The 22,992-nt window shown below is 52.7% G+C and overlaps 1 protein-coding gene across 1 annotated transcript in view; it reads left to right on the top strand.

The window, feature by feature from the left end:
• Positions 1-326: 326 nt before the first annotated feature.
• JPH3 (junctophilin 3) overlaps positions 327-22,992 on the top strand; it is a 56,321-nt gene continuing 33,655 nt past the window's right edge. Inside the window, exons 1-2 of the mRNA XM_074158012.1 lie at positions 327-708; positions 16,675-17,452. Of these exons, the coding sequence (XP_074014113.1) occupies positions 327-708; positions 16,675-17,452 (1,160 nt within the window). The remainder of the gene's footprint in view (positions 709-16,674; positions 17,453-22,992) is intronic.

The following is a 22,992-nucleotide window of genomic DNA, read 5'->3' as shown; positions in this document are numbered from 1 at the left end:
GGAGTCGTTTGCACCAAAACCCAATAGCTGCTGCTGTTCTTGCTGCTATTTTTTTTTTTTTTTTTTTTTAATGATACTGTTTCCACAGCAGGGGAAGAGAGAACTGATCCTGAACATACTCCCAGAGAATGAATAATCACAAGGAACTGGCTTGAGCAGCTCCCTGGATCTGGTGCATGATTTCGATAGAGTTTGATTTGATTTGATTTTTTTTTGTTATTTTTTTGTATTTTCCCCAAGTCATCGTTCGCATTTTATTTTCTGCATTTCTTTTTTTTTTTTTTTTTTTTTCACCTTTTGGGGGATTTGCAAACCGAATTACATGCATGTCCAGTGGGGGAAGGTTTAATTTTGACGATGGAGGGTCGTACTGTGGAGGCTGGGAGGACGGAAAGGCTCATGGCCACGGAATCTGTACCGGCCCGAAGGGTCAAGGTGAATATTCGGGCTCCTGGAGTCACGGCTTTGAGGTGTTGGGGGTCTACACTTGGCCCAGCGGCAACACTTACCAGGGCACCTGGGCGCAGGGCAAGCGCCATGGCATTGGCATGGAGAGCAAGGGGAAGTGGGTATACAAAGGAGAGTGGACCCATGGATTTAAGGGACGGTACGGGGTCCGAGAATGCACTGGAAATGGGGCCAAGTACGAAGGCACCTGGAGCAATGGATTACAGGATGGCTACGGGACAGAGACCTACTCGGATGGAGGTAGGTGCTGCATCGATACCTTCTCAGCCGGGGCGGGTGGTGGCGTGGGGGTACACAGCTCCGAACGGGGACCCTGGTTTTGGGCTGGAGTCTGGGAGTTTGCAACCTGCTAGCCTGGAGCGAGGGATGCTCATAACCCGCAGGAGATAAGGAGCCATCCCAGCATGGCATCAGCCCAGCTCTTTGCCACAGGTAGCCCCATATGTTCAGCGGGTCTCTGGGCACTGGGTCCTCCCCCCCTGCCCCCTGCCTCTCCTCTACCAGGCTTTTTGGGGAGGGGAGCCGGCTGTGCTGGTGGGGGGACACCCAGCTCTCGCCCGGGGTGGGTCAGAGGACAGGGTGGGCCAGGCCGTTGGGAGATGACCCAAGTTGCACATGGGATTTACAGTTCTGCACCACTGGAACCTGTAGGATTTGCATGGAAGCAACCGGGGGCAGAGGGGAGGGAGCGTGCGAGGGGATCCAGGGCAGATGGGTACAGCTCTTGTGCTGCAAATGCTTCCAGCGAGGGGCTGGGGTCTTTGCCCGCCCTGCGGCCCCCCCCAAATGCAGCCCCATGCTTAATAATACCAGGCAAAAGACTTTAATTCAGACAAGAGTCTTACATTCCTAGTTTATGGCTTAATGCTTAGCGTAGGGGCTCAGAGGGATCACCAAAGCTATTCTCTGCCGTCAACACAGCTTAACGAGATGTGGAGAGGAAACTAGGATTAAATAAAAAAACAAGAAAACCCAATTGGAGCCATCAAAAAAAAAAAATTGCCGGACTAACAGGCTTTAAGGCCGAAGTAGGAGAAACAGCTGGTGCTGTGCTGTAAGTGGCTGTATCATCCTCCCTCATGTTTTGTGGCTACTTCCATCTAAATTGCCTCCATAATACGAGGCGGGCCTACCTGCCGGCAGCCGGGGGGCATTGGGCAGCGCTGCGCCCCCCCCCCCGCCTTGTTTTGCTGCTGAATGTGTCCATCTGAAGCAAGCTCTTTTTATCTTTTTTCTTTTTTTTTTTTTTTTTTTTTTAAGGCGTTATGGTTTTCCAGGATTGCTATGTTAAAGGAAATTGCAGCGTTGCTGAGCTCCATCGCAGCCTTCCTGAAAGGTGCTGCAAGACCTTCCTCTAGAGAACCCAGTTTGCTGCTTTGTGGTGATAGAGGGAGGGAAGATTAAACATTACCTGCAGCTGCTCTTTTAATGCTCTGGAAGGGAGAGGTGGAACCATCTCTTGATTTTTTTATTTTTTTTTTTTAATATTTTTTTTAATGATAATTTTGTGCTGGTGGCTTTCTCCTAAAGGAAAATATAGCTGCAACCTTTTGTTTCAGCTGCCTGGAATAATGCTGGGGTCCGAGCTGGAATCTGCCGAGTGTGTTTTTGCAAGGCATCGATAAATCCCAGCAGTCCTTCGGTTGAGAATAAAGCTTGCTCAGAGAATAATCGTGGTCTCCCACCTTCAGAGCGGTCAGGAAGGGATGAGGGGGGGATGTTTCTGCATCCTCCCAAACCGCTCCCCTCCTGGCACCCAGCCCCTGCCGGGGAGGTTTGCAGGAAGGCAGACACGAGTCTCGACAAACTACAGGTCTCCGAGGGCTGGGTGTTGCAGGGCTGGCCACGCACGTGCCCCCACCCCCAGCGCGCTTCCCTGTCAACCGCAGCGCAGCGGCTCTGTGGGAAAACTGGGGAGCATCTCCAAACTGGGGTTGGCTCACCATCGTTTTCACCCTTTCTGAGAACCTACCAGAAGCAAAGAGCTTCTGCTTCCATCTTGTCAGGCCAGCCCGGCCTTCTCGGTGTGTGGGGAGTTGCTATATTGCGTGTTTGTCACTTTAGGAGGAGGCAAGAGGATGAGGAGGAGACAAGGACAGGGTCTGTAGCACCACGCTCCCACCCAGGGACTCTGCAAACTGTCCTGGGAGGAGAGGACGGCCGTGCCGGGGAAATGCGGAGCGATGGTACCTGTGGCCAAGCCCATCCTGCTGCCGGGAGCAGGGACGGGCCACGCACACCCCAAGTAGGCTCTTCCATACCAGCTTTCCCCCCATTCCAGTTGGGCAATCGCCACAGAGTGACTCAACCCAACTGAAATTGCACTTGGACCAACTCAGTTGCAAGTACCTGGCGGCCACGGTCCTTTCCCAGTTGCCTGTCTCCATATGATTCTGGGTGGGAAACGCCAAAACTGAGCATCTCCAGCCTTTTGGACACCAAACCTTGATGAACTTTGTGTGGTTTGGGTACAAGAAGCTGGTGTGTGCTGGAGCTCTGCCGGAAGGGTGGCTGCGTAGCTATGGCACAGGGGAGGCAACTGTTGGGAAGGATGTTTCTCATTAATCTATTCAAGTTATTACCTTCATCAAACTGAAGTATCCTAGAATCCTCGCCCCAGCATCTGTCACTTGCCACCCACAGATAAATATTCAGCCCTTGCATATTTTTTTTTTAGCACATCAACCAGGGCTAGGGGCTGGGTCCCTAAATGCGCAGCGAGGCTCAGGAAGCGAGTTGCCCCAGAATTTGTGGTTTTCACTCCCAATTTTACCGTTTCCTTGCACGATAGTGGGTGAGGGCAAATCTTGACGCTCCACCAGCCGTTGCCAGCGCTATCTTGGGGAGCGATGTTCGGCGTGACTGATGCACACGTGTTGATGCGTTGGGCTTGGAGGTGGGGTATGGCATGCGGTGGCCTGAGCCGCGTTGCCACCACCACCACCACCACCACCCCCCCCCCCGCCGCCGTCCTGGCTCTGCTCACCGCCCCGGGTACCGTCGTTCCCCCCACCACCACCACCACGCTGGGTGCTCACGCCTGCCACGCGCGCACGCTTCCCCCACGCGCAGCTTGCAGATCTCGCACCTCCCACGCCGACACACTCATCGCCATGCACACACGCCTCTCCTCCCCACGCCGAGACGCCGCTGCGCCCCTCCGCTCCCATACCCACACGCACGTGGTCGGCCCCCAGCACTCTCCGGATGGATGCAAACCGCCATCCCCGAGCCCTGCGGATGCGTGTCCGTCAGCGCGAACCCGTTGCACAGAGCCCACGGAAGCAAACAGAGCCTCGCTGTTCCCCTCGGAGCCCACGCTTTGCCAAATTGCCCTGGCACCGCGGCATGCCCGACCCATGGTCTGGCACCTGTGGGACATGCAGGCACCATCCTGTCTTTCTCCTGCAGGACTGCACTCACTCGGACCCCCTCCCAAACCACAGTACTGCTGGCATGTCCTTATCCTTCTGCCAAAAATCCCTGCCACCTCCTGCCCCCATCCAGAAGCACTCCGATATTACATAAAGCAGGCTGCTGAGGATTGCTTCAGTTGGATGCTGGAGTTGCACCACGCATTTGCTGGGCCTGATTCAGCCCAGCTCCGGAGCAGGAGTGGAATTGCTCCCTTGATTCAGGAAAAAGGGGCTGCAGCCACTTGGATCAGCTGGGGATGTTGCCATTGCCCTTGCTGGAGCTGGTGGAACCTCTCCAGGGCAGAGGGTTGGAGACCTCCCATTGGAGACCTTCTCCCCAGCAGGTCTGGAGATCAGGAGACATCTCAGCTGGTTCCTGCCTTTCTGTAACTCCTTGGACACTTTGGAAATAGTCAGTGATTTTCCCCTGGGGACAGTTCGGGTTGTAACTGCAGGCTTGCCATGGAAATCCTAGGGCTATGTGTTGGGTTTGGGTTTAGCTGCTGAAACCGTGGTTGTGGGGGTGGGTGAGATGGGGTGGATGAAGGAAGCCCCAAATCTAATTTTACCTTTTCCATCCCTGCCAATGCTGTTTTCCTCCTCCCTCCACCTCTCCCCAGCGGAGCATTTGGTTTCTGAGACCGGACAGGGGCTCGGGGAGGGGACCAGCCCCTCTCTCAGGTCCCCGCTGCCCGGCCAGCCCTCAGGGAAAGGCTCACAGCGGTTCCCCGGACTGGAGGTGTCCGTGGTGCGTCGAGGCCATGTCAGGTCCCTCCTGCTGCCACCCCCTCACCCCATCCCTGGTGCCCACGTGCTCCAGGCAGCCTTTTTTCTCGGGAGGGCTACCCCAAAACAGCCGGGCGGTCGCATCTCGGAGTTCGTCTTGTGTAATCCTTCGTGCCCACTCACCTAAATGAATCATCCCTTTGATAGGTGAGTGAAATATAATTAGTGTTTTCATTGTTAGCACCATGTGAGTAGGCAAGTGGGTTTTCTTGGCCCGGGCTGGGAAATTTTCGTGCTCTGCAAGCGATGGGGAGATGGAAGCGGTGCGGTGGGAGCTGCCGGCGTGGGCTCTCTCGCAGCCTGTCCTGCCCAGGAAGGAGCCACGGCGGCTCCGTGCCCCACTTTCCCCACCTCTGCAGTGGCACCGGTGACACCTCCAGTCGCTATCTTAGCAGGTGCACCAGGAGCCACCAACCTGGAGGCTTTGAAGTGGTTGAGGAGATGAAAACCATGAAATATTTTGCTGCCCCTTGCCAGCGTAAAGGGTCTCTTTGGGGGAACGGGCTGGGGATGCTGCAGGGGGACCTGCCTGTCCGGGAAGGGGCTACAGGCCCTTTGCCTGAACTGAGAAAGTGGGTTTGGATGAGCCACCACCGGCCGGTGCCTCTAAGGGCAGCGGCATCACCAATGGCTGCCTCGTGCCTCTCTCCGTACCGGGGTTTTTCACAGGTTCCTCTACAGCTGCAGGGAACCAACTAGCGAGGGCAAATTTCCATGCGATCTATTCATAGCGCAGATGTCAGAATTACCTTAAAAGTATCAGGTCTCGTCTCATTTTGCTGCCGGGAAGGAACTGTTGATGCACTTTAAATAGTGGGTGGGAACAAGCAAATACAAATGCGCCCTGATCCCCGATCCTCCCGCTTCCTGCAGAATCCAGACACAGCCCTAGCTGGTCCTAATAACCCTCCTAAGAACCTGCTAATTAAAAAAACAAAGCTATGAACTTTGTTTATGAAGCATCTTGCCATCTAGATTTGGTACAGAAGATGCTTGCAGTGCAACAGTGGTTGTAGGAGAGCAATAACTGAAACATCATCGCACCCACCGAACACAGAGAAATGAATCAAAATACAAAACGAAGATTCTGGCCAGCTTCATTAAAAATAAATGATATGAACTCATGGTAATTACTTATCTCACTGGAACATGCTGCTTAGTTTCAGGTACAGCTCAGGACAGAGGAAGAAGGATTTTAACCCTGGGGAAAAGTACGGGAGATAGAAATTGCCAGGCAGGCTTAGACCCCAGCTCCATCTTCTCGAGTATTTTGTCTGGTGCTGATGCTCCAGGGGATGGTGTAGGACCCCAACCTTGGGGCAATCTGACCCCCTTACATACCTCTCCCTGACCCAGAATAGGTTCTGAAGCACAATTTTAATATCCTTTCACTGGGGATGCTGGGGTGGGTTACCCTGGGGTTTCTCACGGCTTTTAATGCAAGTCTCAGGATATTTGCATGTGATTTGATATCCCATGGAGCTCCTCGTGGTTGGGTGACATCTGCTCCTGTAGCTGAACATTTTTTTTTCCTTGAAGCTCCAGCTTGTGGAATCATGTGATTTTGCAAGATTTTCAGCTTCATTTTTGAAGGAAGGTTTCCGCCCAGACTATTGCAGAAAAGTCATTCTTACAGGCTCGGAATCCAGCAGACGAGAGCTAAAAATGCCTTCTGCTTAAAAATGCCTTGATTTTTAAATGAACCTGATTAATTTTGAATGCTTTGAGTCAGGTAACACTGATGGAGATGAATGATCTGTATTAATGTAGGCACGACTTGAAGATACAGAAGTCGGGCAGGACGGGGATGATGATGGCCTTATAGGGTGTAACACTGTGGTTTAGCATCTGTCCTGTGAGATTTGGCACTTTTTGCCTGTTTTGGCTCTGGCTGTGGCATTGATTGAAATACTGACCAGGAAAGGATTTTTTTTTTGCAGGAGTTTGCAGTAGTTACAGGAGACTCTTGATGCTAGTTTGCCCCTGCAATGAGTTGTTTAACTTCCAGTTAATGTATTTGACTGTTAACAAAAAAAAAAGGGGAGCTTGGAGAAAAAAATTGCTTGAGTGCCAAGTGTTTATATTTTGGGGTTTGCTATTGGCTTTTCACAGAGAGATTCTGGCCTTTGAATTAAAAATCCTGAAAAATTGCAATTGATGCGTGAACATTCCCTTAGAACAGTCACTCCCAAAATTATCCCCTGAAGAGGTTCCACTTGCTCTTAGCATACAGCAGAGCATCATGAATTTTCATGAATGAGTGAACAGACAGAGCAAGATCCCTAAGTTTGCAGATACTCACACCAAGATGATCACTAGGATGATACGATTTCCTGCTCAGAGCATCACTTTGGGTCTGCGAGGTGTTTCCCTGGACTGAACAAGGTACTGATCATGTATTTCACAGGAAATAAATAAACCTTGGTCTCGCTTTGCCCTGTCCTGTACCCACCCTGCTCCTGGTGCAGCCTCCTATCCCCAATCCATGGGGACCTCAGCCTCATCCCATGCGTTTGAGCATCTCCCACCCCTCACAAGGGATGCGGCCCTTCAAAACCCGGCACCGGCACACAGCACCGTTTGGGAGCGCCGGAGAATCAGCCCTTACTTCTGTGAGCTCTGCTGAGAAATGGGGTGAGATCACAGAGTTTGCGATGAGGATTAGAGCGCTGGAGGATTAACAGACTAAGTATTAGCCCGATTTAACTCTGCTTTGTAAGAGGAGCACATTAGCCATAATAAAGGTGCTGAGTGATACGTTAATGTGTTTCACATCCCTCGTGCTAAAGCTTCATCCAAGTTTTGGACCCTGTTGGTGGCTGAATCCGCAAGGATTCAGCTGCCCTGGGCAAAACTATGGGCCCTGTTTCACCAGGGAATGATGCTCCCTTGACTTTCCCTGGCTCCAGTGGACCTAGCACTTCCCATTCCCAGGAAAACTAGAAATTTCTTTCTTTGGTTCTTTCCTTCTGAAAAGCTGTATTTCCCCAGACTCCGGGACCTGGCTCTTTAAGAAAAATCGTGACCAGCCTGAGATGCATTATGAGCCCCATCAGAATTAGTGATGCTGAGATTTGATTGTTATTATAATGGTTTGAAGCATTTCTCCAAATGCTGGCTGGAAAAGGCAATTACTAACAAACGCAAACAGGCTCTGGGAAGCGGGAGATACAGAAACAATGAGAGGGAAGAGGGAGAGGATGCTCAGGATGGCCTTGCATTTTCCTGCACATGGTGGAGAGCAAATTGAGTTTTTCCCCCTCAAAGCAAATAGCCAAAATGCCTCAGAAGCCATTGTCAGGCGAGACTAAACGTAGTTGTGGGTCTGGGAGGATGCTCCTCTTGTGGGTGTTATCTGAGCTGAATTTCCGTATGTGTTTTTTTTTACTTGGGCACGTATTCATCACTGGCCAGTCGCTGAGGAAAATGGCTTAATTCCTTTAGCTGGGGTTATCTTCAGAGGTAGGGTATCAGCTTTGGGGCTCTGCCCCATTCCCTGCCCTCCTGTAGGTTTGCTGTAGGCTGTGCAAAGCCACTTGGTGCCCGCAGGAGAAGGAGACACGTATCAGCAGTCTTTGCAATACCTTGATGCACATTAATGTTTGCCAGCAAGGGAAGTAGCTTTTTTCTGCTGATCTCCTGGTCTCTGGGGCAGGCATCATGGCAATGAGAATAGAAGGGACTCCCCATGTTTTGGATGGGGCTCATATCCCCCAGATGAGCATCCTCGCCACACGTGAACCTGCCTTTCAGATGATTTTCCCTGTGGAGAACAGTTGAGCAATCCCTGTTCTGTGGTATTTCAGCCTGAGTTACTTTATGTTGTTATTTGCATCCGCAGGGGAGGAGGCAGATTCCCTGGCTGTAGCGTGAGGCTGTGTAAATCCATCCCCTCTCTCCAGCCCCCGGCTCTTGCTCCTGCAGAGGTGCCCAGCGAGGCGCTGGCTCTGCCACGGCCAGCCCTGCACCCATCTCTACCTGCCTGCAAAGCCATCTCCCACCGTACAGCATCTAAACCCAACAACTCCCCTGCTTTGTTTCCTTAGATGGAGGGTCCCTGCCGTTTAGCTTTTAAAAGTGCAGCTAACCGTGCTGATAGGAGCTGCAGACTTGTAAGGATTTATTATTTGTCGAGTTCCAGCAACAGACTTAGTGCTACCCAGCACCCTGGCAGTAGCAAAGCAGCCCATGACAGCTCTGCTCTAGTCCTCCTCTTCTCCTCTCTCTTCTCCCTTCTCCTTTCCCCTCTTCCCCTCCTCTCCTAGAATGCCTAGACCTCACTGTGCCCATCGTGGATGGATGTATCCAGCCTCGCATTAAGCAATATGACTAACATCCATCACGTGTTCGTGCCTGCAGATTATATTTGCATACTCAAAAACCCATACTTTGTTTCTTCCCCTGTGTAAGCAGTTACCAGAGCATATTTTTGGCAAATTAGCAGCCACAGCAGAAGCATCTGACTGTGTTTTTAGCATGGCTTGGCGATAGTCAGAGGTATGGAGGTCCTTGGCAGGGATGGGGGGGAGGTATTTTGCCGCTGGTGCTGTATCCGTGTAGCACTGTACACGTGCGCCATCACTGACTGCCACCTTTCACGGCTGGCAATGCAGGTGGCAAGTCCTAGCCCTCCATATCATGCCAGTGAGGGATTTAGGTGAGCTTTTGGGGGACGATGGCTGCTCTCTGCCCGGCAGCTGGGGACAAGGGAGGGAATGCAAGCCACCCAGCCCAGTGCCTTGTCCTGCTTCCCAAGGGTGGCTCTTCGGATGTCTTGGTAGCAAACTTGCACCTATGTGCATGCTCAGGAGGACCCATACATGCAGGCAGCATGTTTGGGAGGACCTATGCATGCAGGCAGAATGTCTGGGGGAACACATTTTTACCAGCAAGGCCCCCTGACTGCTGGACATCAGCTGCGATGGCCAACAAGGATGTCCCCATCATCACACCCTCAGGGCTGAGGCTGAATTAGCAGCCTCCAGTCCCCTCTTCTCTCTCGGACATCTTCTCTTTGGGATAGGTGTTTCTGAGATGCTAAATGTGATATTTTCATGAATCCTCCCTGGGCCTTTCTGCTATCGAATAGGTGGAAAGTGATATCTGTAAAACTTGCTCCTTCTGTTGTAATTCAAAAGACCAGCCTAATTACTGCCATTGGACGTCTCTTAATTAATATGCTGCAGAGTTCAGAAATAAGAGGGGAGGTGAGCATACCAGGAAGGATCCCTCACAAGATAAACTAGCAATTTGCAAGGTCTAATGACTTCTGCTCAGGTTTTGAAAAGTGGACGGGCAATTCGGACAACTCGGACCTCGTTCCCAAATTCCGCTGCGTAGCGAAGGGGAGCTGGGAGGTTTGGATCACTGCCGTTGCCGAACACAGTCACTGTAACAGGCGGATCTGGCTGTGCTTCAAGAATGGGACAGAGGCTACAGAGAAACCTGCCCTTTGAAGCCTGCTGCTCCCATGTCCTGTGAAAGCCTGGGTAGCTGCCCCCGTGTTGCTGATTGTTTTAGCTAACCTGGAAATACCTTGCATTGACCCATCACAGTGGGTTATTTGTATTTTTTTTTATCTCAGTGTTAGTGACGGATAAGGACTATTTTTCTAAGCATTTGACTTTTTCCGAGGTCATGTTGTCATAATAATACGTGTGTGTCCACGGGCCTCAAAATGCTTTACAACATCCTAAATAGCTGCTTGGATTTCTCTGCGTAAGAAGCCGAAGCAGAGCAAGGCAGGGCAGGTCTGTGCAAACCTCCCTGTGTGCTTTGCCCCGTGTGTTTGCCAAGGGCTTCATCCTGCAGGACACCCAACCGGCCGTCTCAGTGCGGGAAAAGCCTGCGAGCAGCCTTCAGCCCGTAAAGCTTGTACTTAATGGTGTTCCTGGACTGGAGCCAGAGGGCTCAGCAGCCTGCAAAATGCCAGATCCTTGGGTATGGGGGAAGAGGGGAAAGAAAACAGCCATTCCAACCCAAAAAATCCTGACTTCTGTCTCCTTCCAATGCTGTGGTAAAGATGGACCAGGTTTATATCCAAGTGACTGATCCCACCTTGGGCCAAGGGAAGCCCCATGTCTGTTGCTGGGCTGTGAGCAGCCCATCATCCCCCCTTGGGGCTTCACCCTGTATCGTTCAAAACCCACCTATTGCTCTGGCATGCCCTAAGGTGCTGATTATTTGTCCGAAAGCCAGACTCCCTCAGGCATCATTGTTGCTCTTCACCATCTCTCCATAAGCAGGAGAGGAGCACGGGTGCCAGGCAGCCCCTCAGCTCAGGGCAGCATGTGGCAAAGCTGGGCACTTTCCATCATCCAGCATTTCTCACCTTCACCTGCTGAGTGCAACACTGTAGGCCACCTCCATCTGGGCCAGAAAGGCCATTTTGTAGATGCTTCAGGTCTCCTTTCCCTCTGCGTCATTCTGTTCTGTGCAAAAGGCACCTGGTACGGAGACAAGAAGCATCAATGAAGTGGCTCTTCTGCTTGCCCAAGGTTTCAGCCCGGTGGGCTGCATGTGGGAAGAGCAAGCCATGAGTTGGTTGCCTCTTCCCAGCCATGGTGAAGACCTCGTCTGCAAGAGCAAGCAGCTCCCTCCATGGTCCTGGGCCCACAAGCACCCATGCGAGCCCCACCACAGCAGCTGTATCCCTAGGAGATGAGCTGGAGCTGGAGCTGGGTCTCCTCCTTCCCTGCTTCCCAGGAAAATCGTCAAAAACCCTTGGCAAAGCCAAGGAAAACCTGTTGGTCTTCCTGGTGTCTGTAATGCTTCAGATCATCCCAGAGAACTTTGCAAATAGGAGCTAATTAGTCTTCCCAATCCCCAGCTGAATTGCTGGAGTGCCTCTGCATTATCCCTGTTTCCAGCAGGGAACATGGAGGCACAGAGGTTGCACCCAACCATCTCACTGCTGGCTTTGCCCGGGGTCCTGCTCGCCTCCCCATTTCTGCAAGGTGCAAACCAGGGCAAACCCTGATTTCGGGGATTTTGGCATTACGGGGACAACAGGAGGAGCCCTGCAGACTCTCTGCTCTCTTCCCAGAATGAATTTTAGCCTCTGGAGCCAAATGCTGAGAAAGCGCTGAATAACTGCAACAAATTAGATTACTTTTTGGTACCTGTCATTTCTCAAAACATGATCTTCTGCTGGAGCATCAGGAACAATGCTTTGGAGGCCAGTGACTTCCCGCTTTCTGCTTTCAGCCTGGCTGGCTCCAGCCAAGGATGGGGCTCCGCACGGTCCTCAAGGCAATGGAAATTCCTGCAGGAGTTTTAAAAGCCATTTGGAAACCACCCAGCCTTGCTCCAAGGGGAGCCAGCCAAAAAAGCCCAAAACCCAGCCTTAAAAACACAAGTGGCCAACAATCACATTGCCCATTTTCTTCCTTCCATGTTTCCATACCATCCTGACTTTCATAGTCCTTCTTGCAAGCCCGTTCCCTTTCTCACACTCCATCTGCTGTTTCTGAAAGAGGAATATTTCCGCCAATCCATCTTTCAGGATGACTTCAGTTATTTCTCCCAGCCTCAGGTTATGCCCTCTCCTTATCGCTGCTCCAAACATGTGCACGCACGTGGCCACATCCCCACCCTTCTTGGCATCGCCTTTGTCTTGGCCAAATCCTGCTGGAGCAGTGACACCAAGAAATCTTCCCTGGGGTAAAACCGCGGTGAGCGAGAGCACAACCTGCTTATTCCCTCAGGCTCTGGTTTTGCTGCCCATTACAATGAATGGCAAAATTCCTATTCCCAGGGCAGGATCAGGCCTTCTTTTCGGCAAGGCGGTAGTGGTGGCTGAGATTTCTTGGCTTGGCCATCCAGCACTCTCCTATCATCCACGATTTCCACCCAGCCCCAGCTCTGGCCGCACAGCTCCGCTGCCCGCAGCTGCCTGCACGATGCTGCCCTGAGCACGTAATGGATGCTGCATTTTCCCCGATGCAATCACTCCATTAATCTCATGCAATTAATGCTTCAGGAAGCATTTTGCAAATATTGATAGTAAGAAAAGAGCTACAACGCAGAAATGGCTGCCGCTTCGGTTGTATTACAGTAGTAAGTCACAAATTACCTGGCTCGGGAGGATTTTCTTTCCATGTCCAAGACTTTTTTCACTGCTCTGTGGCCTTTTTGCCCAGGGCAGAAGGGCCACACAGAAGGGGGGGGGGGGGATATTTGTGGCATCTTGGAGGCATCCATAAGAGTGACCTGCATGGCTGGGGGGAAGAGGTTGGCACATTTTCCTCCCCAGCAGTTCTCCACCACGGTGGCTTTGCCTCTTTTCCGTAGGGCCCTGGCTTGGGCAATGCAATCAGCTTGTGGCCAGGATTGCAGTAGCATTGACTTGTTCCCTGCTTCCCATCCCAGCGAGGGCATGTTCCTCTCTTGCACACAGTTTAAAGAGGGTGTCTGCTCTTCTGCCATGACCCTGGGAGGTTCTTAGCTCTCCACAGTTGCACTGAAGTCCTTGAGAACTTCCGTTCAGCACCTCAGCAGATCAGCCTGGGGACCTTTTGTGTCAGACGTGCTCGTCCTGTTACACCCAGCCCCATCCCACGGTCCCCCCTGCACGGGCTTCCCATTGCACACTCCCTTTTCAGCTCCCTGACTCAGGAACAGCTATAGCCCAGCCATCGTGGCACGTAGAGTGGAAAATCATAAAATCCTGTTTCCTCTGCAGGGAGAAAGAGTCTCCCGGCTCCTTGTGAGATTAAGCTTTGTGCATCTATCTGCAAATGTTAGGGGGCAGAGGTTAAGCTGAGCAGTGCAAGGGGAGGAGGTGACAGTGCTTAGCAATGCAGATCAGATGGCTCTGAGACCTTCCAGTATTCATGGCCAAATCCTGGGATATTTCGGGGTTTAAAACATAACGAAGTCAGATGAAGGAAGCAGTGATGTTTGGGTGAGGGAGGACAGATGAAATCAGCTCCTTGGAAGGAAGCGCTTTGATCTGCTGGTGGCCTTGAAGATGCCAGATGTCTTGGTGGCCATCAGGGAGGTGACTGCCCTCCTAGGCAATTCCCAGAAGGAATCCACCCTCCTGCCTCCAGCAGGGAAGCAATCAGGAGAGCAACGGCACCCATGAAAGCAATACCTGGGGTTTGGGTCTTGCTCTCTGCTGGGAGTTGCTCCATGATGCTGGGAAGGGAGAAGCAGAATGGGCCAGCCAGGTGGGATGGCTCCTCAAGTCCTTGCATCCTCCGCTTAGACAGATCAGCCTTGCCAAGGAGATGCGGTGATTGCTCCTGGCAGCCTTGCGATTCTAGGAGTAGGTTTTAAGGCCGTGCAAAGATGACAGCTTCCCGGGCACCTCTGCCTTGCTGGAGATAACTCTGCAGCTGTAACCTGCTGTGACCAATTTGCCGCCCCTGCTCCAGCTGAGACGCGCTGTCACGCCTGCTCAGGGAGCGCTTTGTTCTGCTCTTCGCTGCTGTCTCCGGTTTCCAGCAAAGGGCCGTGCTTGCTTTACGGTGCTTCGGTTTAATCCGTTGGGTTTTTTTCAGCTGCAGATTTAGTAGGAGATGGGGAGGTCAAGGGACCTGCCTGGGGCCAGGGACTGAGTCAAGGGGTGCAGCCAAGGGAAAGAGAGTCCAGGACTTGGGCAGGGCAGGCACTGATGGATCTCATGCAGGACCTTTTCTCCCTGTCCCCTTGCCCACACTGACATCTTTCCCTGAACCCCTTGAATCCATCTCTAGAGGAAACAGGAGGCTGGGCACGGGGCAAAGACATCCCAAGCTGTCTTGGAGGCTCCCTTTGCAGGGGTGCTTGGAGCGGTGGAGGAAATATCTCTCACCCAGCTGCTGCCCTTCTCTCCCAGTAGGTTGTCCTGCCGAGATCCTCTGGGAAGGAGCCAGAAAGGGGAGTGAGATGGTACGAGGTCTGCAGGGGGTCTCTCCCCTGCCATAGGCACCATTCCAGGGTGCCACTGGGCAAGGGGAGAGCCGTGGGTGCATGGCATCAGTTGCTGTCTGTTTTGGGGGACACCAAAGTGGGCTGCAGCAGAGCAAGCCCGGCTCACTGCTTGCACCCAACCACAGGACATGTCTGATGTCTCCTCTGAGATGTTTGGCAGCTGTCTTGCTGGTTGTCCCCCATCCTTCTCCCCACCGGCACTACCACCACCTCCTCGCCCTGCCCTGCCGGTGCCTGCCATAATCCCAGTGCTCTTCCTCCCTCCCCACTGCTAATCCTATAAACCTTCGGAAAATCCTGCCCTCCTGGCCCTGCCTCTCCATGTCCTTCTTCGAGAGAGTCTTCGTGGGGTCTTCCAGCTTGGGGCTGGCATTGTTTTGGGGTGCATGGGGCTGTCACCCAGATAATGTAGCACCTCGGGGGGTTGCTTGCCTCGGAGCATGGGGAAGGATGCCCAAGCCTTGGGGGATTTGTGCAAATTGCTGGTGGCTATTTTGAGGCACAAAATGCACCTCAAAATGTGTCCAGGTGCTGGTTTCACACTCTCGGGAAGCAGTTTCCATGCTCAGCGTGTTCCAGCACATACCCATCTCCAGAGCTACCACTGAACCCCAGGGACCGGGCCGTGGAAACCCCTAAGGGAGTCCTGGGGGTAGGATGGGGATGAGGAATGAAAGGGAGCAAAAGGATGCATGGCTGTCGGGTTGGGATCGCTCCTTGCAGCGAGAGCAGGGTTTATCTGGGCTGGGGACAGGGGTGGCCAGCACAGCCCGTTTTAATAATCCTTTCCGCTGGGCTGTTGGAAAGCGTGGAGAGGGAAAGTGCTGCAGCAAGGAAGAGAGGTCTCAGCAAAAAATATTTTTGCAGCCAAAAGAGCCAGCTCCAGGTGGACCCGACGGCTTGCTCGTGTCTACGAATTGCAGGCTGATTGCTAAGGGCAGAGAGCATCTTTGGGGATGGAAAGCCTCTATCAGACGGAGCCGGTGGTAATCAGATGGGGCCGTTTTGGTGTGATTCCCCCAGGGTTCACTATTTCGGCAAGTCTATTATAGGACTCCCTTGGCCTGCAGGAGCGGGGCTGGTGCGACGGGACGCCCCAGTGCTGCCTGTGCCCATCCCGCTCTTTGCATCGCCGGCCCGGGATGGGATGCAGCAGGGCAGCCCCGGGCTGGGACCGGCCGCAGCATCCCAGCAGCACCAGTGCCAGGCTCGGGCTCATCCATCCGCCTGCGAGGGCTTAGGCGGGCGGTGAATCACTGCATCTCCAGCTAGTCCAGAAAAGATTAAGCCGACCTAAGAATAAAAACAAGCCCCACAGTTCAACCGGCCGGGATAAAATGAGAAAGCGTGCCAATCGCCGAGCTCCAGGAGGGGAAGGGATTATAAACCCCGGGCAGATTACCAGCGTGCATTTCAGTGCACAGGGGAAGCTCAGGATGGGCTTCCCAGGCTGGATGGGTTTCTTGTGTCTCCATTCCCAGGGATGAAGTCCCGTGGGCTTTTCATCCCGCTAATGACCAGTTAAGCAACTCCAGTAAGTGCCCACGCAAATGTAGGAGTTCAAACAGGGGCATGTTTCCGAGGAGAATAACCAAATGGATCTCTCCCCGTGAGGCCTTTATTTCTATAGAGCCGTTCCCTTCCTCTACGTGCCGGATGAAAGGCGCTATGTATATAAATAAATGCATTGTAATATACCGTCGGCTTTGATCACTGCCGGCAGCATGGACGGGATCGGAATCTGCTCCCGGATAACGATTCCCCTACCCCGTATCCCCCCTCCCTTCCCTTTCAAATTAGGGGTTGCTCTAAGGGGGCAGTTCCTCGAAGCATCGCTCCCTGTGCACTGGTGCCTTGGCTGGTTTCTAGTACTTCTGCTGGAGTGCATGCCCGCCATCCCACCATGATGCTTTTTTTCCTCCTACAATGTGACTTTACAATCCTTGTCACGGAGATGGGACTGGGATCCAGAGTTACACTTTCCTGCGCCCGCTAACGAAGGGCTCATGGAGGGGTTCGATGCTGTTAGGTTTCCGCAGGATGCCATGCCATGAAACCCCTCTTTGCTTTTGTCTCCTCTTCCCAGGGACATACCAGGGCCAGTGGGTCGGAGGGATGCGCCAGGGTTACGGCGTGCGGCAGAGCGTTCCCTACGGCATGGCTGCGGTTATCAGGTCACCCCTGAGGACGTCCATCAACTCCCTGCGCAGCGAGCACACCAATGGCACGGCGCTGCACCCCGACTCTTCGCCGGCGGTGGCCGGCAGCCCTGCCGTCTCCCGGGGTGGCTTCGTCCTCATGGCCCACAGCGATGCCGAGATCCTCAAGAGCAAGAAGAAGGGCATCTTCCGGCGGTCGCTGCTGAGCGGGCTCAAGCTCCGTAAGTCCGAGTCCAAGAGCTCCTTGGCCAGCCAGCGGAGCAAGCAGAGCTCTTTCCGGAGCGAAGCCGGGATGAGCACGGTCAGCTCCACCGCCAGCGACATCAACTCCACCATCAGCCTGGGCGAGGGCGAAGCCGAGCTCTCCGTCATCGAAGACGACATCGACGCCACCACCACCGAGATCTACGTCGGGGAGTGGAAGAACGACAAGCGGTCGGGCTTCGGGGTGAGCCAGCGCTCGGACGGGCTGAAGTACGAGGGAGAATGGGCCAACAACAAGCGCCACGGCTACGGCTGCATGACCTTCCCCGACGGCACCAAGGAGGAGGGCAAGTACAAGCAGAACGTCCTGGTCAGCGGCAAGAGGAAGAACCTCATCCCGCTGCGGGCCAGCAAGATCCGCGAGAAGGTGGATCGGGCCGTCGAGGCGGCCGAGCGGGCGGCCACCATCGCCAAGCAGAAAGCGGAGATCGCAGCATCCAGGTAAGGTGGTCCCTGTCCCGGTGTGGCATCTTGGCCGGGGTCCTGCCCCGATGGCTGTGGTTTGATGGGAGAAGTGGGATGAGATTTTTTTCCTGTAGGAGGTGGTCGGAGGGGTACTTTAGGGAAGCTGCTGAAGGCAGGCAAGCGTTGCGGTGGTGCTGTCTGGATCCAAAGTGGGAGCAGGCTACATCCTGGAAAGCCAAGCCACTGGGCTTGCCCAGGCCTCATGGGTGGTAGTCAAAATGGGGTGGATCCAAGAGGAGTTCTCCCTCTGCTAACTCCAAGTGGGCTGTGGGTGCACAACCTTCCTGAACCAGACATGGAGGCCATGCAGGGTCACCCAGAGCGGTGCCTTTGCTGCAGCCTGTGCCAGGGGGTGGTTGTGCCATAGTGGGACTGCACTTGTGGGTCATGGTGTGGGGCTCGCAGGCTGATAGCTGTCACTTAGGAGGTACTGGGTTATTTACCCCATTTCTCCCCAGCCTCTTTAATAAGAAGGATGATACCCTTAGTAGAAGAGCTCCTGAGATGCTGTTTGCCCGTATTCTCTGTCTGACTTATAGCCAAGAGGAACCATCCCAGGGTTGGCCTGTGCTGGGAGGATTCCCAGCTATTTCTGTTCCCAAAAGAGGTTTTGAGTGGAAGAGCAGTCAAATCGCTGGCTGCAGCTGATGCTTCGGGAGGGTTTGGCCTGCCCAAGGCTCTGCTAGAAAGCAGCAGATTTGGGTGCCCAAATCATCCCTACAATCCTCAAGAACCCCCCGCTCCCCGGGCTGGCTGTAGCCATCGTGGAACTGCTCAGTGATTCAGAGCAGGGACCTGATCGGCTGAAAACCGGCAGGAGGAGGGGGGAAGAAGGGATCGTGTCTAATTTAGGTTGAAATAGGGTCCGACTCCCAGCTCAAAGCAGGGCCAACTCAAACGCCTTCTAAATGGCTCCCAAAATGTGCCTGGAGCTTCGTGACTTGCAGCGAGCTCCCAGACAAGAGGTGAGCCGAGGAGGAAAGGTTCCTCTGCCAAATTCAGGGCTCTTCGTATCACTTTTTAGGGTTGGTTTAATAGAGCGTGGTCATTCCTTTTTGGTTTCTGAGCAAGTGCTACACGTAGCAGCCAGGTTGGGGAAAAAGGGCTGGGGTTAGGGGAAAAACCCAGGTACCTCCTCAGTCGCCTGTGCTGGATTAATTGTTGGGTCTGGATCATTTGTATGCAGAGTCACACTTGAAATCTTTATCAGCATGTCTGCCGATGACTTATCTGCAATGTGAATGAGACTCCCAGGCCTGCTTTGGGAGCATATTTGGGTTTGATGATGTTTTCGAGTTGATGTTGTACCAAATTGTTGTCAAAGCTTTGGGAAAAAAAAAAAAAAAAAGAAAAAAGAAATCCCTCTAGATTGCCAGGTAGGAAACAGACTGCAGAGCAGCGCAAAGACCAGATCTTTCCCTGTGATCTGGGGATGTGAATGCCTCGATACAAAGGCTTGAATCCTGGAAATGTGAAGCTCTGGTCTGCCGTGGGATGCTGGGTCTGAGAACCCAAGCATCCTCTGTCCACAGGTGGTAATGGTCCTAGAAATCCACAAGAGTGGGAGTTGGAAGAGATATGACCCCTCCATGCTGGAAATACTTTAATGAGCTCTTGACATATAATGTTCCACCTTCTAATTATGAGAGAGAAGGGAAAAAACCAAATTAGATAGCAATGCAAGGGTATGAATACCTTCCTCCCCTGTACCAGTAACACGGTTCTGAGCTCTGCCGGAGAACAGCAGCAGTGCTGGGAGGGAGGATGCAGCCTGTGACCATGCCTGTGTGTGGAGGAGGAACAGAGCTGTGGGTTTGGGGGACCACCCAGAGGACCCCTTTAATATCAGTGAAGATACAAAGAAATAAATTAATGGGAGGACACGGCTTTGAGGATTCTCTGTCAGGGGCTGAACCTGGTCCCACCAGAAGGTGCTCCGTGAGCAACCTGACATCTCCATCCTGCAGCCCGGCTCCCACCACGGCTTGCCCTCGGTCCTAACTAGTCTGTTCTTGATGGGACACATGTAGAAGCAAGCAAGCGCCGGGAAGCCAGGGCTTCGCTCTTTTCATGGCACAGCCATCGCCTCCGGTGCACGAGGGCTGCTGGCGTGTTGAAAAGCCCTTTATTGATCTGCCCATCGCTCTCTGGGGGAGCCGGGGACAGATGGACTCCAACGTGATGTGCTCTGTGCATTAGTGCTGGGTTACCAACCCCAGGAGGATTTGCTGCCTGTGTTAATGGCTTACGGTGAGGAGGTGAGGTCTCCTCAATGGGCAAAACCAGAAGCGAACAAGGTTTTACAAACCTAGAACCAGCTAGAAAGGCTCTCGTATAATTAGTCCAATTTATTTTAAAGCTTCTAAATGAATAAACACACTGCCCTGCAGTGCCCGCACCAAATTGCATCGTCCAAACGGGAAGAAATGCACAAAATAGGCAGTGGGTGCTTTGGCGGAGGAATCCTGATGCTCATTTCGGTGGCTTTGGGGCTCAGGGCTGCAATTACCCATCTAATACCAACGTGGGCTCTGGCTCACCAGCACCTGGGGATTTTGTAACAGCACTGGTGTGTTTCTGTGTGTGTGCGTGTGCCTGTGTATTCTCTTCTGTCTAATAATATGGCTGAGTTCACTCTGCAGCCTTTCCCTTGGTGGGGGAAAATATGTGCCCACCCACGTATTTCATTAAATTTGTAAGAATTCAGTATTTTTGAAAACTCTACCGCTCTGTCAGATTTGGTTGGAATTGGCCAACACGTTCAAATGTTATTAGTGTGGGAGTGATGGCATATAGATATATAAACAGCACAATCACATAAGTAAGCCCCATTTCCTGAGGAAAGTAGGCTAAAAACATAGTGTACTGAAGACAAGTAAATTGGATTCTTAAAGTTGTTTCAGTCTGGAGAGAGCACAATGTTATCTGTGACACAGAAAAGTAAGCTCATTTAAGGAATGGGTTTTAGGTTCAGTAGATGATTTTCCTAAATTTTCTTCGATGCAATTAAAATGAAATAACACTTTCCTTCCTCTTGTATCTCCCATTTGCTGAAATTGTTCGTGTAAAGTCAATGGGCGAGAAGGGCTATGAATCAAGTCTGAAAAACTACCGTTGACATCAACTATAGGTTTTCAGAGGCAGCCGGGGAGGGAGGCCTTTTTCAGCCTGTTTAAGGTAAAGGTGCAGGGTGTCCTCTTTGTGCTATGGGGTGCTTCATTCTCCCCTCAAATGAGCCAAGAGCTGTCTCTCTTTCTGCTGCTACCCTGGAAGGATGAAGGATGCGCTGGAGACACCGGCTCCCATCTCATCAGTGGTAACGTTCATACCTAAGGCAAATTGTCCATAGGCACTGGTGTGTCATGGTCAACTAAAATACAATGTCCAAGCAAGAGAGGTGGCCAGAAGGCTCATCCTTAGCACTTGGCTTTTGGCACAGCTGCTGGACGTGGGGGATAGATGCACGTAGAGCATCAGGGGAAGCTCAGGACCAACTCCAGCTCTCCATAAGCGATGATGGCAGTTTTAATGCAAAGCAGACAGACCCTAATTCTCTCCAGGGTTTCCTTCTGCTACCATAATCCAAGGTTTTATAATGAGTGGCTGGACTACTTATAAGAGGAAGGGACGTCCCCGGTGCTAGGGATATGAGTCCCAGAGACGGGTGGCATTTGGCAAGCACTCAGCTCCTCTCCAGCACAAGCTTCATGGGACCCCATTGTTCAGCACCTTAAATAACAGCTCCTTGGAGCCACCGATGCCCTGGCACCCCAGAGGGGATGCTGTTCGCAGGTTAGTCCTAAGTAATGCACTTCCAGGCATAATTATAGCCAAGCCATTCAACAACGATGAGAAAAATATAATTAAGCTCAATAGTCTCAGGAGGAGTCGGGCTACAAATTAGCACAGTGTCATTCAGCTTCAGAAAGGGAAACTGGAGAAAAAAGAAAAAGGAAGAGAATAAAGACAACCTGGCAGCGAGGACAGGTAAAGGAAAATGTTTGGACTCAGCATGGATGCTTCTTCAGGATGCTGCAGTGAGGGCAAAGCATCCGCCTGCGATTGACATACAATGGGGAGCAGGAAGGCAAGAAAAGCCCCGGAGAGCTGAACAGCAAAGTGCAGAAGGTTGTTTGAGCCAAACAGGTATTTTCTACAGAAAAATGGAAATGCAGCCCAGGCAAAACCCACAGAAAAGAATAGATTCTGCAGTTCTGATCCCAAACATTTTAGGTTGCGGTAATGTCACTACCGGCAGTACGCCGAGCCATAATAATGCTGCTTAATGCTCTCTCAGACCTGTGCCTGCAGCTTTGCAATTGTACTTAACTGCATTTGATTTAAGGTTTCTGCTGGCTTTTCTGATGCCTGGGGGAGGTGGCTGCGGGGCTCCCGCATTAAGTCTCACCCTAATCCCCGCCTTGAGCTGCTGGAGGGGCTTTTGCTGCGGATGGAGAAGGGGGAGGAAGAGGGATGTGAGTTAAGGGGAACGCTGTGGCCCCAAACGGGTTGTGTGTCCCCTTCCTTGGGTTGGGGTGTTGGGGACGAGCTGGCAGCGGACTGAAGCCAAAATGGGTCACAGTTGAACAAGCTACAGGAATGGGGCCAAGCTTCAGGGGATCAGACCAACCATGTCAGGGCCTCCAGCCCCTCTTTGGAGACCTGTGAGTCCAGAGAGGGTTCTTCTACCTCTGGCCCCTTGGAGAAGTGCTGCCCCTTTCCCCTTTCCCTGGGTTGCTGAGGCCATGCAACCCAGCTGGAGCTTGGGGCTGTGCAGTAGCCACCTCTACCCATTAGCTGGGAACCGATGGAGTCACTGGTGGCATCACCTGGTACCCACTGAGTTTTGTGCAGGGAGAGCATGCACCCTCCATCGCTTCCCAGTCTCTCCATCCTTTCCTTGAGAGGTGCAAAGAGACAGGGAGGAAAACACAGAGGGGATGGGTGGAGGTGCCTCAAAGGCTGAGATCAGCTGGGGCAGGAGGTGATTCTCTTTACAGCAGCATTTTCTTTTTCCTTCCTACCCTCTCTCCCCCCAGACAGCCCCTGTGCAAAGCCCAGGGCTGGCAGCCCCCAGTGGGCTTTATGGTTGACAGAGAGCTGAGCTGTGGCAGAGCACACCGACCATCCCTCCTGCCACCTCCTTCCCTCTGCCACCTCCCTCCCCTCCTCCTGCCCGGGCACAAGCTCCCGTGCCTGTTGACAGGGGTCAGGCGATACCACGGCGGCAGAGATTAGGATCAGCTGTTGTTCCTCCCGTCCGTGTGTCGCTGTCAGCCGGGATGACACGGGTACCTCTGACTCATGGCAAGCACAGTTTCCACCTCTAATCCAGGACACTCGAGGAACGGCGGATCCCCGGATGGCATCCTAGATCATCGCATCCTTACCCCATTGCCAGCTCTTGCAGGACCTGCCGCCTGCACCGTGACTGTTTAAGTCCTCCTGCGATGCCAATTTAATAACTTCCTGCTCAGACAGGACTTACAGCATTAAGCCCTTATTGCGGCTGTGTC

The sequence above is a fragment of the Numenius arquata genome, chromosome 13, assembly GCF_964106895.1.
Source record: "Numenius arquata chromosome 13, bNumArq3.hap1.1, whole genome shotgun sequence".
Lineage (NCBI taxonomy): Eukaryota > Metazoa > Chordata > Aves > Charadriiformes > Scolopacidae > Numenius > Numenius arquata.
This window is presented reverse-complemented; position numbering and strand designations above follow the sequence as displayed.